This window comes from Salvia splendens, chromosome 20 (assembly GCF_004379255.2).
Source record: "Salvia splendens isolate huo1 chromosome 20, SspV2, whole genome shotgun sequence".
Taxonomy (NCBI): Eukaryota; Viridiplantae; Streptophyta; class Magnoliopsida; order Lamiales; family Lamiaceae; genus Salvia; species Salvia splendens.
Genome location: NC_056051.1, coordinates 25,502,311 through 25,516,130, shown reverse-complemented (window position 1 = coordinate 25,516,130; position 13,820 = coordinate 25,502,311). Strand labels below are relative to the sequence as shown.

The 13,820-nt window shown below is 45.5% G+C and overlaps 1 protein-coding gene across 1 annotated transcript; it reads right to left on the bottom strand.

Annotated features, from left to right (window-relative positions):
• Positions 1-581: 581 nt before the first annotated feature.
• LOC121780693 lies at positions 582-2,800 on the bottom strand. The gene is made up of 2 exons (XM_042178323.1): positions 2,048-2,800; positions 582-1,254 (listed from the first exon to the last, which is right to left on the bottom strand). The coding sequence occupies exons 1-2, from the start codon at positions 2,796-2,798 to the stop codon at positions 1,250-1,252; spliced, it is 756 nt and encodes a 251-aa protein (XP_042034257.1). The 5' UTR covers positions 2,799-2,800; the 3' UTR covers positions 582-1,249.
• Positions 2,801-13,820: the final 11,020 nt, after the last annotated feature.

The following is a 13,820-nucleotide window of genomic DNA, read 5'->3' as shown; positions in this document are numbered from 1 at the left end:
ATTCATAAGGGTCGTCCTTTTATTTGGTGTTCTTTGAAACTGAATTTGAATGGGACCATTAGAACATTGTCTTTTATGTTTTATCTTTCTTAGTTACTTGATTATTAGAAAATACTATTATTCTGCAATATTTTTCTTTCAATTTCGTCAGCCAATTTGTGGTTAGTATCAAAATTTTAGCAGACCTTTCCGGTCTAACTTAGTGTTTGGCCTTTTCTAGTTCGAATTGTACTCATGTCTCTATTCATCTCACTCAAGATTTCCACTTATCCTTTTTAGTTTGTTCACTTTTGAGATACCTAAACAAATTCTATTTCTCGTATCTCTTCATTAAAACACCCAACTACATTCCCTTTCTCTACTTTATTACGCTATTTCTAAAACCGTACCACTCAATTTAAAGCCAAAACAATAATAATTTTTAAACTCGTGGATATATTTGATGTCCATAAATTTGATAAAATATCACCACAAGTACCTTGAAAATAATAAATATCAAAACAGCTCTTTATTTTCAATTTTAATTCTGAGCGCTATAAAAAGCAAAAAAAGATTTGGTTCAAGAAATTCATTTTGCTACAGACATGAATGTATGATGGTCTATTTAGAAAAGAATGAAATTCATTTTACAACGGATGCATTTGTATTGGGTACAACAATTTCATACTTATATATATTTTGTTAGTATAAGTTCCTCCTAAAGAGTTTAAGGTAGTCGTCGCAACATTTAACATGGATGCTGAAATAACATTTGAAGCACCCGAGCGCCAGAACATCACGACCCTCCTCATAGCCTTTCCCACAACGCCCACACCGACGGCCGCGGACCATGTGTCCGAGGACGAGGGTGAGTGGGCATTTATGGTACGCCACACGCACCTCTGCAATCTCGTAATTGATGAAAGATAGCTGAGCTAAGCACGGCACGCAGTTCACATGGAACGCCTGCTCGCAATCAGCGCAGCCGTAGTACCACTGCGTGCTGTCAAGGCCATGCTCACAGGCATCGCAGAAGGTCTCTATCTGCGTCTTCACGTGAGGAGGTGGGGCTGTGACGAGCTCCAGGGGATGCGGGTCATACACGTGGCGTGTATGCTGAAATTGCGGCATGTCGTGCAGTTGTAAGATATGTCGCTTAGAAATCGGTTGCAGCAGCGGCACGCCGCTACCTCATTATCTGTTGGGCTTATGTACGAGGAGTGGAGCACGTGCGTCTTTGCATGGGCAGCGTGCGTGATTGCGTCAGGCATCAAGCTGCACATGATGTCCATATTCTCAGTTGAGAGAGAGTAGGTGAATCCGTTGGTAAGGCGCTTGCAGCATGTGGTTTTTGAGATGCCATGGGTAGACGCGTCTTGGCTATTTAGGCCGATGAGCGTACCTGCGGGACGTTTGCGCCCCATTACCACGGAACGCGGCCCGCCCCAGCCCTTGCTCGGGATGCGGGCGCAACAATCATGGAGAATTTTTTTTATTAAATAGTACATATATTACTCCACTAGTCCCCATTAAATGTCTCATAATGACTTTGTGCGGATTTTGTGAAAGAAAATGGGTAGAATAAGTTAGTGGAATGTGGATCCTACTTTTAAATACTACTCCCTATGTTCCACAAGAATATGCATTCTTTCCTTTTTACTCTGTTCCACAAAAATATGTACTTTCTAATTTTGAAAACTCTTTTATCTCTATTGAGGTGATACCCATTCTCCAGTAGCTATACTTTAATTACATTTTCTTTCTATCTATCTTATTTTATCAATTTTGCATTAATACATATGTCAAACTCAAAGTGAATATTCTTTAGGGACAAATGGAATATTAGTTTTATAATAATTTGAATAGAGTGAGTTAGTGAAATATGAGCTCCATGTACTAAATGTAGTAAAAGTAAAATAAGACATTTATTGGGGATGTCTAAATAAGAAAATATGAGACATTTAATAGGGAGTACAGGGATTAATAATGACAGAGAAGTCCAATTCCACAAATAGAAAGTAAATGGAACAAGTAAAAGAATGTGGATATCTTGAATAAAATAGCTTACCTGGTTTGAAACTCTGGTCATTTGAGATGGCGCACATGATATGGACATTGTAATCACACACAGGGCACGAATAAGACCCCCAACGCTTGCAAGCGGTGCTACAAATCGCGCACCTGTCCCACGTCGATCTGGCCATGTAATTCAGAAGAAGTGGGTGGTGGTGGCGCTCGTGCTGGATTGCATTTGGCAACGCAGCGCAGTGCGGATGCAGCCAGAAATCACATGCATTGCATACGTAGACCAAAGGCATCGGCCGGGCCCACGACAGACTCGGCCGATGCTCTGTCCCACACGCCTGGCAGAAAAAGCCTGCGGAGCACCGGATGACCGTCAGCCTGTGGTCGTGGCTCCGGTGCATGATCTTGACCGTCCAAGCGCACGTCACGTCGAGCTGGAAATTGCACTCCTTGTCCCAACAACGGTACAACACATCCCCGCAAACGGCGTTGCACTTTGAGCATCTGCTTTTGTGGAGATTGGGTTGCCTCTGGAGGGGTTCCAAGGAAGGGTGCAAATCGCTGCCATCTAAATCGACGGGGAGATTGCTGCACTGGTCGTGCACATAACCGCTTCTCGGCTCTGTTTCTAATTTGAACGGAGTCGAGAAGATCGGTATATTGCAGGCGCTGCATAGACTCGAATTCCCATCGTCGGGATCGAGCTTGTTTTCTTCCTTGTGCTTGCTGTGAAATTTGTAAGCTTTTTTAGCACGTTCATTAAATATTCTCTTTAATTTATATTCGACACTCATCATTTTGCTACACGAGTGGATGTAGTAACTCGTTAATAATTGGTCTATTTATAAGAGTGTCAAGCCATGGAAAGAATGGAACTCTAAACAAGATAAGAATATGACATGCTTCTTTATGCTTCCCAAGTTTGGAATATAATCACATGCCAAGCAAGATGGAGGGAGTATGAGAGAATATGTGAAATATATTTTGTTTAATATTGTTGACTACATATTATTTTGGGACAAGTCCACACATATTTTTTTTTTGGATTACTCCTACGTGACCTCAAAAAAAATTAGGGTTGGACAACACATAAATATTGATTTCAACTTCCCCCTCATGGCTTGCAACCAACATATGCAACTCATATCTTATCTATACCAGATTTGTAAATATCTAATGTTGCTAATTTATCTACATTATTTCTCCGACAACAGGCAGTTGCAGATGGAAGCCATCTACGACACCTGTGAGCAGGGCCTTGACACCATGAGTAGGCTTTCCACGTGGACTGCATATCGTGCTTAGATCCCCTGTCATTGATAAAGTTCGAGGCTGTTGAGGTTCATGTCGAGTATCATAAATGTCCACTCACTTTTGTCCGCGGACACATGGTCGTTGTGGGGAAGGCTACCGAGAGCACCGTAATAGCCTGGCGTTCGAGTGCTTTAAATGCTATTTTAGCATCCATGTTACTTGTTTCGAGACATTTTATCAACTTTTCAAAGTGCATGACAAGACGAAGCTATCCTTAAAAAATCACTAGAAAATTGTGCCATGGGCCATCATCATACTATCTAATGAGTGTAAACATAGTATAGTATGTTAATTTCTGCAATAAAAGTATGTCTATTTAAATCATTTTCTGTATGTATATGGGCGATCAAATCTGAACATACACTTTTTTTTAAAAAATTTAATGATTCTATGTTGGACACATGTCAATAATTGATAACTACTACCTCCGTCCCCCAAAATTGGTCTCGGTTTGACCGGGCACGGGTTTTAAGAAATGTAATGGAAAGTAAGTTGAAAAAGTTAGTGGAGTGTGAGACCTACTTTTATATATTAGTTTTATAATAAAATGTGAGTAGGAATGAGTTAGTTGAATACGGGGCTCACTATCAAAAATGGTAAAAGTGAAATGAGACAAATTTTGGGGGACGGACGAAAATGGAAAACTGGAATAAATTTTCAGGGACGGAGGTAGTAAATTGCAATGAGTAAAATTATTTGTAGGAAAAGCTTGTGCCAAATATACTTTCTTAACTTCAGGGAGTAGAATTAATTATATCTTGTTTTATATTCAAAATAACTGATTTTTTGATAGAATACCATTTTTAATAAAATTTACATATACCGTTTATAGTCAAGATGGGACCATTTTCATATTATATGCTGTATAATAGTACTACATCAGAATACAATTATTTACGGAAGATATAAAACCAATGTGATGGGGTACGAACTAAACCCTAATGGCCAGCCCAATAACAGTGACGACCCATCAGCCCAGAGCCCAAGAAAGAGTATCTGTTCGGCACCAAAGAGTTCGGCACGGCCAAAGAGTTCGGACTCAGCTTACAGCTCGGTAAAAGCCGACCAGTCAAGCTCTCCTCTCAGATCGGCAAGAGCTGATCGGTAAAGTCCAGCAGTTCGGTCTCAGCATTCGACCGAACTAGGAGTTAGTGGACTCATGAAAGGCCTCCACGACCTCCACTATACCCACGATCTATTTAGTGGTACGAAGCAGTTATTGAGCAGTTATTGCTCACCCACGATCTTGTTAGTGGGGCTGCAAACCACGATCCTAGTTCAATGTATAAATAGAACTTAGATCAGATAGAAAAAGGTTAAGCTCTCTAGAGATAAAATAGCATATAGCAAGTCTGTGTTGTAAGCTGTAATCCCAGATCAAGCAATACAATCTTGCCCTCCCTTCTTCCCGTGGACGTAGATTTACTTCAGTAAATCGAACCACGTAAATTCATTGTGTCGTAGTCTTTATTCTCTACCAGCATTTACTAACATCAGAAATTCGCGGATCCATCACTGGCGCCGTCTGTGGGAAACAGAGAACAAAATTTGTGATAAAGCGAATTTTTGATCCATTTTTTCCACCCAAAAAATGCATACCAGATCGCAGAGTACCCGTATTCCTGCCCGTGAGAACCAGGAGGAAGCCAATCCATCCCATAGGTCTGGAAAACAGCCTAGGGATAAATCCACCACCAGTTCTCATGGCGAAGGAACAAGCCGCTCCAAAAATCGTCCCACTGAGTCTTCCCAGCAGCCCGATTTGAATGAGGCTGTCAAGCAGTTTTTGGCGGCGAAGCAGGAGGAATTCTTAACCTTCCTGCGAAAAAGCCAAAAGCAGCCGGAGACGAAAACGGCGGATTCTCCTTCTCCCTCCGCACAAGAAAGTCACTACCGCAGTAGTGTCGCATCTCCCAGGAGAAAGAATCCCCGTCCCCAACATGTTCCAGTTCCTCCTCGGTACCGGAATCACAGGAGAACTCAATCTCCTCCATACCGACGAGATATCGGATTCGCCGTGTACGGAGCACTGAAGACTCCTGATGGAGTACGTACTAAACAAATACTAAACAAGCCCAACAGCAGTAAAGCCCAAGAAAGAGTATCAGTTCGGCATGGCTAAAGAGTATCAGTCCGGCATGACTCAAGAGTTCAGTTCGGCACAACCACAGAGTTCGGCCCCAGCCTACAGCTCGGTAAAAGCCAACCAATCAAACTCTACTCTCTGGTCGGCATCAAGCTCTACTCTCAGATCGGCAAAAGCTGCTCGGCAATAATTCAGCAGTCCGGTCTCAGTATTCGACCGAACTAGGAAATAGTGGACTCATGCAAGATTTCCACCTCCGCTACACCGACGATCTATTTAGTGGTGTCAAGCAGTTATTAACTCATGCAGGATAGTGGACCCATGCAAGGTCGCCACGACCTCCACGACATCCACTACCTAATAAATGCTGCATGCCACGATCTTGGTTCAATGTATAAATAGAACCTAGGTCAGATAGATAAGTTCCTTCTGTTAACTTCTGTTAAGCTCTCTAGAGAGAAAATAGCAAATAGCAAGTCTGTATTGTTAGCTGTAGAAAACAGATCAAGCAATACAACTCTGCCCTCTTTTCTTCCCGTGGACGTAGATTTACCTCAGTAAATCGAACCACGTAATTCTCTGTGTGTTGATCTTCCTTTATTTTTACAAGCATTCATCACCATCAAAAATTCGCAGACTCATCACTGGCGCCGTCTGTGGGAAACAGAGAACCAAATTTGTGATAAAGCGAATTTTTGACCCTTTTTCCACCCCAAAAAAAAAAAAAAAAAAAAAAAAAAAATGCATACCAGATCACATACCACCCGTAATACCGTTCGTGATCACCGTGAGGAAGCTAGTCCAGCTCGCAGGTCTGAAAAACGGCCTCGGGAGACATCTACCTCCGGTTCTCACGAAGGAGGAACAAGCCACTCCAGGAGTCATCGCACCGAGTCTTCCCAGCAGCCCGATTTAAATGAAGCTGTCAAGCTGTTCTTGGCCGAGAAGCAGGAGGAGTTCTTAACCTTCCTGCAGAAGAGCCAACAGCCGGATAAGACAACAGCGGATTCTCCCTCCTCATCCAGACATGAAAGTCACTACCGCAGTAGTGACGTGTCTTCCAGGAGAAAGAATCCTCAACCCCGACATGTTCCTGTTCCTCCTCGGTACCGGAACCACAGGAGAACTCCATCTCCTCCGTACCGAAGAGATGTCGGGTTCGCCATGTACGGAGCATTAAAGACTCCGTTCTCGGACGACATCACCCGAACTCCTTTGCCGCGGAACTACCGGACACCGTCAATGACTTATGACGGGCTAGAGGATCCTCATGACTTCTTGGGACGCTATCAATATAATATGGCGAACCAGGGTCTCAATGAGGTCCATATGTGCAAGCTGTTCCCCGAGCTGCTCATCGGGAACGCCAGAAGGTGGTTCGACAGCCTTCCTCAAGGCAGCATCAGATCCTACCGAGATCTAATGGATGCTTTCCACAGGAGGTTCTTTCAGAAAGCAGAAGCCCGGATCACTTCGGCTCAGCTGCTTTCTATACGTCAAGGTCGCGACGAAAAGATCAGCGACTTCCTGACGAGATTCCATAAGGAATGCCTACAAGTAGATAATCTCAATGATCTACTTGTCATTTCGGCATTCCAAAATGGAATCCTGCCCGGAGCTCTCTACAGAAAGCTCGTGGAGTGCGGTCCGCAAACAGCTCAAGAAATGTGGGACATTGCGGACCAGTTTTCCCGTGCGGATGAGGCAGACCGTCGAAAACGGTCTTTAGACAGCTCATCCCGAGGAGACGAAAAGAAGCCCGATCATAGTGATCAGAGGCTTCCTCGCCGAACTCCTTTTGAAAGAATTCAAAGGGCACCGGTACAAGGCAGATTGGGACCACGTCTCAATCCTGAGAAGCCGCCCGCTCAGTTCGTACCCTTAAACAAGTCAAGAGCGGAAATTTTCGAACTACATTCCGATATGTTCGAAAAACCAAGGCGAATGACGAAATCGGCCGCGCGCCGACCTCAGGATCAATTTTGCTCCTTCCATCAAACCCACGGTCACGATACCGAGGAGTGCCGAGATTTGGCTGCAGGTATTGATGTTCTTGTGAAAACAGGAACGTTAAAAAAATATCAAAGCAAGCAGCCGAAAAAGAACAAAAGGCAGAGAGGTGCGAACTGCAATCCTCAGGATCCGAAAAGGCATGAGGATCCCGAAGACGACGACGAGCCGCAATACGATGGAGTAATCCTGACTATTGATGCTCTCCCTGCCGGGAAGACTAAGTCGTCCCTAAAAGCAGAACGCAGAGGTTCCAATCAAGAGGAGCCAACACATAAAAGGCTGAAGAAAGACGAAGCAATTACATTTTCAGATGCCGATCCCGTCCCAGCCATCTCTCCTCACCAAGACGCTATTGTCATTCAAGCCGGAGTGGCAAACAAACTGATCCACAGAGTATTTGTGGATACAGGAGCGTCAGTCAGCATTCTTTTTAAAGAATGTTTCGATAAAATGGAAGTGGATCCAGCTCGGCTCAGTCCGGCTCCACTTCCTCTGAAAAGTTTCGCCCAGGAGGACACCCGCCCTGAAGGTATTATCAGCCTTCCGATCACGGTGGGAAAAGTGCCTACAAGCTCCAACACGATGATCGAGTTCTTTGTGGTGAAAGCTCGGTCCCCGTACAACATCATCCTGGGGAGAGACTGGCTCAACACAGTTCGGGCCGTTTGCTCTACTTATCACCTCACCATCAAGATCCCCACTAAAGGCGGGATAGCGGTCATCCGAGGTGATCAAAAGAGAGCAAAAGAATGTCTGCAGATTGCGCTTAAAAGTGCCGAGCAATCAGTTCGGCACCATCAAGCATAGCAATCACAGCAACCGGAGTCAGAGGCAAGCAAGATGACCGAAGTCACTTCAGAGCCGAACTCAATGACCGTTCAGTTATACGAAGATGATCCATCCAGAACGGTCAAGATCGGCTTCGCAGGAACGCCTCTACTTCGGGAAAAAACCATCCAGCTCCTCAAGGAGTATAAAGACGTCTTTGCATGGTCTCCGTTGGACATGACCGGAGTGCCCCCCGAGGTAATCACTCATCGGTTAAATATTGATCCTTCGGTCCGGCCGATAAAACAGAAGCAAAGACTCTTTGCGGCAGAACGAAGTCAAGTCATCCATGACGAAGTCCATCAATTATTGAAGGCGGATGTGTTATTCGAAGTGAAGTATCCTTCGTGGGTGGCCAATCCTGTCATGATCAAGAAAAAAGAAGGAGGATGGCGGATGTGCATAGATTTTACCGATCTAAACAAGCACTGTCCTAAAGATTGTTATCCCCTTCCGAATATAGATAAAAAAGTAGAAGCTTTGATCGGCTTCGAAATTTTCTGTTTTCTTGATCTATACAAAGGATATCACCAAGTGTTGATGAATGAGAGTGACGCTCCGAAAACAGCTTTCATTACCGATTTCGGCATTTTCGCTTATAAAAAGATGCCATTCGGTTTAAAGAATGCCGGAGCCACTTATCAAAGGATGGTAGACAAGCTTTTTCGGCACCTAATCGGAAAGCAGGTTGAAGTGTATGTCGACGACATAGTTGTCAAAAGCAAAAGCACTTCGGAGTACGAAGACAACCTCAAGTCCACTCTCAACGTGCTCAAGAAAGCCAACCTCAAACTTAATCCCCAAAAGTGTACCTTTTTGGTAGATTCGGGAAAGTTTCTGGGTTGTTGGGTTTCAAAGGACGGACTCAAAGCAAACCCCTCAAAAGTTCAAGACGTTCAGAACATGGCAATGCCGAAGTCCATACATGACGTGCAAAGGCTAACCGGATGTCTAGCCGCACTGAATCGATTCCTTTCCCAAGCAGCCGAAAAGCAACTGCCGTTCTTCAAGGTGTTGAAAAAGGCACCAAAGTTCGAGTGGGGAGCCGAGCAGAAAAAGGCCTTTGACGAGCTCAAAAGTTATCTAGCCGAGCTTCCTATTCTCTCTGCTCCAACCGAAGCCGAAGTAATATTCTTATACTTAGCGGCATCAGATCAAACCATCAGCGCGGTGCTTGTACGAGAAGAAGGCCTAAAGCAGTTTCCCATCTACTTTACAAGCCGAGCATTAAGAGGTCCAGAAACAAGGTATCAACCTCTGGAAAAAATTGCTCTGGCGTTAGTAAATGCAGCAAGGAGACTGCGGCCATACTTCTATGCTCACAAGGTATGCGTCTTAACCGATCTGCCTCTTCGGCAAGTTTTGACCAAGCCAGAAGCGTCAGGCAGAATCGCCAAATGGGCCATAGAGCTGGGAGAACACTCAATCGAGTACCTACCTCGGAAAACCATCAAGGGACAAGCCTTGGCAGATTTTCTTACAGAAGCCAAGTTCGATCAAGCAATCCCTGTCATTGCCGAACAGAAAAAGTCTGCCAATGCCGAACTAGCACAGCCCTTGGAATCCGAAGTAGAGCCGCCAGACTGCTGGAGCGGATTCGTAGATGGAGCTTCAAACAAGATGGGAAGTGGAGCTGGTATTTTACTTGTCGCTCCCGACGGACACGAGGTAACCTACTCACTTCGGTTCCTATTCCCCACTACTAATAATGAAGCCGAGTACGAAGCCCTCCTGGCCGGACTCCAGTTAGCGCAAAGTCTGCTCGTCAAATCTCTCAAAGTCCATTGTGATTCACAAGTCATAGTAAATCACATGTTGGGTACAAGTGAAGCTCGTGACGAGAGAATGAAGCCGAAGTTTCTCCTATTTTCGGATAATCCGCGTTCCCAGAGCGGAAAATAGCCGAGCAGATACCTTAAGTAAGTTGGCCTCAGATCCGAGCTCAAAGGCGGAAGAATTAATGCATCGAAGCATTGATGAAGCCGAGGTACATTCAGTATCCAGCTCGCCGAACTGGATGACGCCGATCTTGCAGTATCTGGATCAAGGACAATTGCCCGAGGATAAGAGAGAAGCTCGGAAGATCACGTGCCGAGCACTTCGGTACGAACTTCATGAAGGAGTCCTCTTTAGAAAGTCTTACCTCCAGCCGTTATTGCGGTGCGTAGGACCAGAAGAGACGGACTACATCCTCAGAGAAGTTCATGAAGGATCGTGCGGCAGCCACATCGGAGCTAGAGCTTTAGCTAAAAAAGTTCTAAGATGGGGATATTATTGGCCAACCTTGGTACAAGCAGCAGTGCAGCTCGTCAAGACCTGCCCGAAGTGCCAAATCCATGCAAACATTCCAAGGATGCCGCAAACCGATCTATCCACTATGCAGAGCCCTTGGCCTTTCATGCAATGGGGCATAGACATAGTGGGACCACTTCCTCAAGCTCCTCGGCAAATGAAATTCCTAATCGTTGCCGTGGACTACTTCACGAAGTGGGTGGAAGCTGAACCATTAGCTACGATAACGAGCTCGAAGGCATTGGATTTCGTCTGGAAGAACATAGTGTGCCGATTTGGCATACCCCACATCCTCATCTCGGATAACGGGACTCAGTTCACCGACAAGACGTTCAAGAATTGGTGCCAAGAGCTGAATATTCAACAGCGGTTCACTTCGGTCTCTCATCCACAAGCAAACGGACAAACGGAGGTAACAAATCGTATCCTGGTGAAAGGGTTAAAAGCTCGGTTAGAACAAGCCAAAGGACAATGGGTAGAAAATCTCCCTCAAGTCCTATGGTCCTACCGAACTACACCCACAACCTCCAACGGTGAAACTCCGTACAGCCTTGTGTACGGCACTGAAGCCGTAATTCCGGTGGAGATCGGCGTACCCAGTCCCCGAACTCTAAATTTCTCCTCAGAAATGAATGACGACGGACTGAGAGCTGAGCTAGATCTTGCCGAAGAAAGAAGAGAATTGGCATGCATAAAAGCAGCCAAGTACAAGGAGCAAGTAGCCCGGTATTACAACCAAAGGGTGAAGAAGCTGCAATTTCAAGTGGGAGATCTCGTCCTGAGAAACAACGAAGTAAGCCGAGCAGAAAAGCTGGGCAAGCTCGAACCCACATGGGAAGGTCCGTATCGGGTGTCAGAAGTCCTCGGCAAAGGGTCTTACAAATTGGCTCACATGTCAGGAGAACAGGTACCCCGAACATGGCACATTTCCAACCTCAAGAAGTTTCATTTGTAAGAGACAGTCCGGTCAGTCAGTCTTGAGTCCTGTCCGGTCAATGTGCTTTATTTGGTTTGCTTGATCTTTGTTTCTCTATGTGCTTTTTATTTGTCTCTGTGCGTTTTGTCTGTGTGTTTTTGTCTGTCTCTGTGTGTGTCGTCTCTTACAAATGTTACTGAGGTATCTTGTTCTTCGAAGGCTGATCCCCTTCTTAGAACATATACAAGCACACGATTGTGAGTCAAAGCTTCTACAGAAGATACAAGACCACAATTCAGCTTAAACAAGCAGTTCGTCTGAAACGAGCTGCAATAAGCCAACGATTGTGAAGTCCAAGCTTCTAAAGAGGATATCAAGACCACAATTCAGCTTAAGAATCAAGCACTTCGTCTGAAACGAACTGCAACAAAAGTCTGATTCTCGCGATAAAACTTGCCTGAATTAGGACTAGGGAAAGTCCGATCCACGCGATAAAACTCGCCGAATTAGGACAAGGGAAAGTCCGATCCCCAAATTAGGACAACGGAAAGTTCGATCCGAGCGATAAAACTCGCCAAATTAGGACACAAACCAAGTCCGGTCAAAGAAGAGTTCACTTCATCAGACCGAGGACAAACATCAACTTACCCCGTACCTTTATCCAGAATGCCGAAGTGATTCACTTCACTTTTCGGGGGGGGTAGTGATGGAGTACGTACTAAACAAATACTAAACAAGCCCAACAGCAGTAAAGCCCAAGAAAGAGTATCAGTTCGGCATGGCTAAAGAGTATCAGTCCGGCATGACTCAAGAGTTCAGTTCGGCACAACCACAGAGTTCGGCCCCAGCCTACAGCTCGGTAAAAGCCAACCAATCAAACTCTACTCTCTGGTCGGCATCAAGCTCTACTCTCAGATCGGCAAAAGCTGCTCGGCAATAATTCAGCAGTCCGGTCTCAGTATTCGACCGAACTAGGAAATAGTGGACTCATGCAAGATTTCCACCTCCGCTACACCGACGATCTATTTAGTGGTGTCAAGCAGTTATTAACTCATGCAGGATAGTGGACCCATGCAAGGTCGCCACGACCTCCACGACATCCACTACCTAATAAATGCTGCATGCCACGATCTTGGTTCAATGTATAAATAGAACCTAGGTCAGATAGATAAGTTCCTTCTGTTAACTTCTGTTAAGCTCTCTAGAGAGAAAATAGCAAATAGCAAGTCTGTATTGTTAGCTGTAGAAAACAGATCAAGCAATACAACTCTGCCCTCTTTTCTTCCCGTGGACGTAGATTTACCTCAGTAAATCGAACCACGTAATTCTCTGTGTGTTGATCTTCCTTTATTTTTACAAGCATTCATCACCATCAAAAATTCGCAGACTCATCAACTCCGTTCTCGGACGACATCACCCGAACTCCCCTACCACAGAACTACCGAACTCCGTCGATGACTTACGACGGGCTCGTGGACCCTCACGATTTCTTGGGGCGCTATCAATATAACATGGCGAACCAGGGTCTCAACGAGGTCCACATGTGCAAGCTGTTTCCCGAGCTGCTCATCGGGAACGCGAGAAGGTGGTTCGATAGCCTCCCCCAGGGCAGCATCAGATCTTACCGAGATCTAATGGATGCCTTCCACAGGAGGTTCTTTCAGAAAGCGGAAGCCCGAATCACTTCGGCTCAGCTGCTTTCCATTCGTCAAGGTCGCGACGAAAAAATCAGCGACTTTATGACAAGATTCCACAAGGAATGCCTGCAAGTAGACGATCTCAACGATCTGCTTGTCATCTCGGCATTCCAAAATGGAATCCTGCCCGGAGCTCTCTACAGGAAACTCGTTGAGTGCGGTCCGCAGACAGCTCAGGAAATGTGGGACATTGCGGACCAGTACTCCCGGGCCGATGAGGCAGACCGTCGCAAACGGTCGTTAGACAGCTCATCGACCCGAGGAGACAGAAGGAAGCCCGATCATAGCGATCAGGGGCATCCTCGCCGGACTCCATTTGAAAGAATTCAAAGGGCTCCGGTGCAAGACAGATTGGGACCCCGTCTCAATCCCGAGAAGCCGCCCGCTCAGTTCGTACCGCTGAACAAGCCGAGAGCGGAAATTTTCGAACTGCACTCTGACCTATTCGAAAAGCCAAAGCGGATGACGAAATCAGCCGCGCGCCGACCACAGGATAGCTACTGCTCCTACCATCAAGACCACGGTCACGATACTGAGGAGTGCAGAAACTTGGCTGCAGGTATCGATGTTCTTGTGAAGGCAGGGACATTGAAAAAATACCAAAGCAAGCAGCCAAAGAGGAATAAGAAGCAGAGTGGTGCGAACTGCGCTCCTCAGGATCCGAAAAGGC

Bases quoted from the DNA above. Each gene is read 5' to 3' on its own strand.
- LOC121780693 (XM_042178323.1), bottom strand. From the start codon at position 2,798: ATGAGTGTCGAATATAAATTAAAGAGAATATTTAATGAACGTGCTAAA.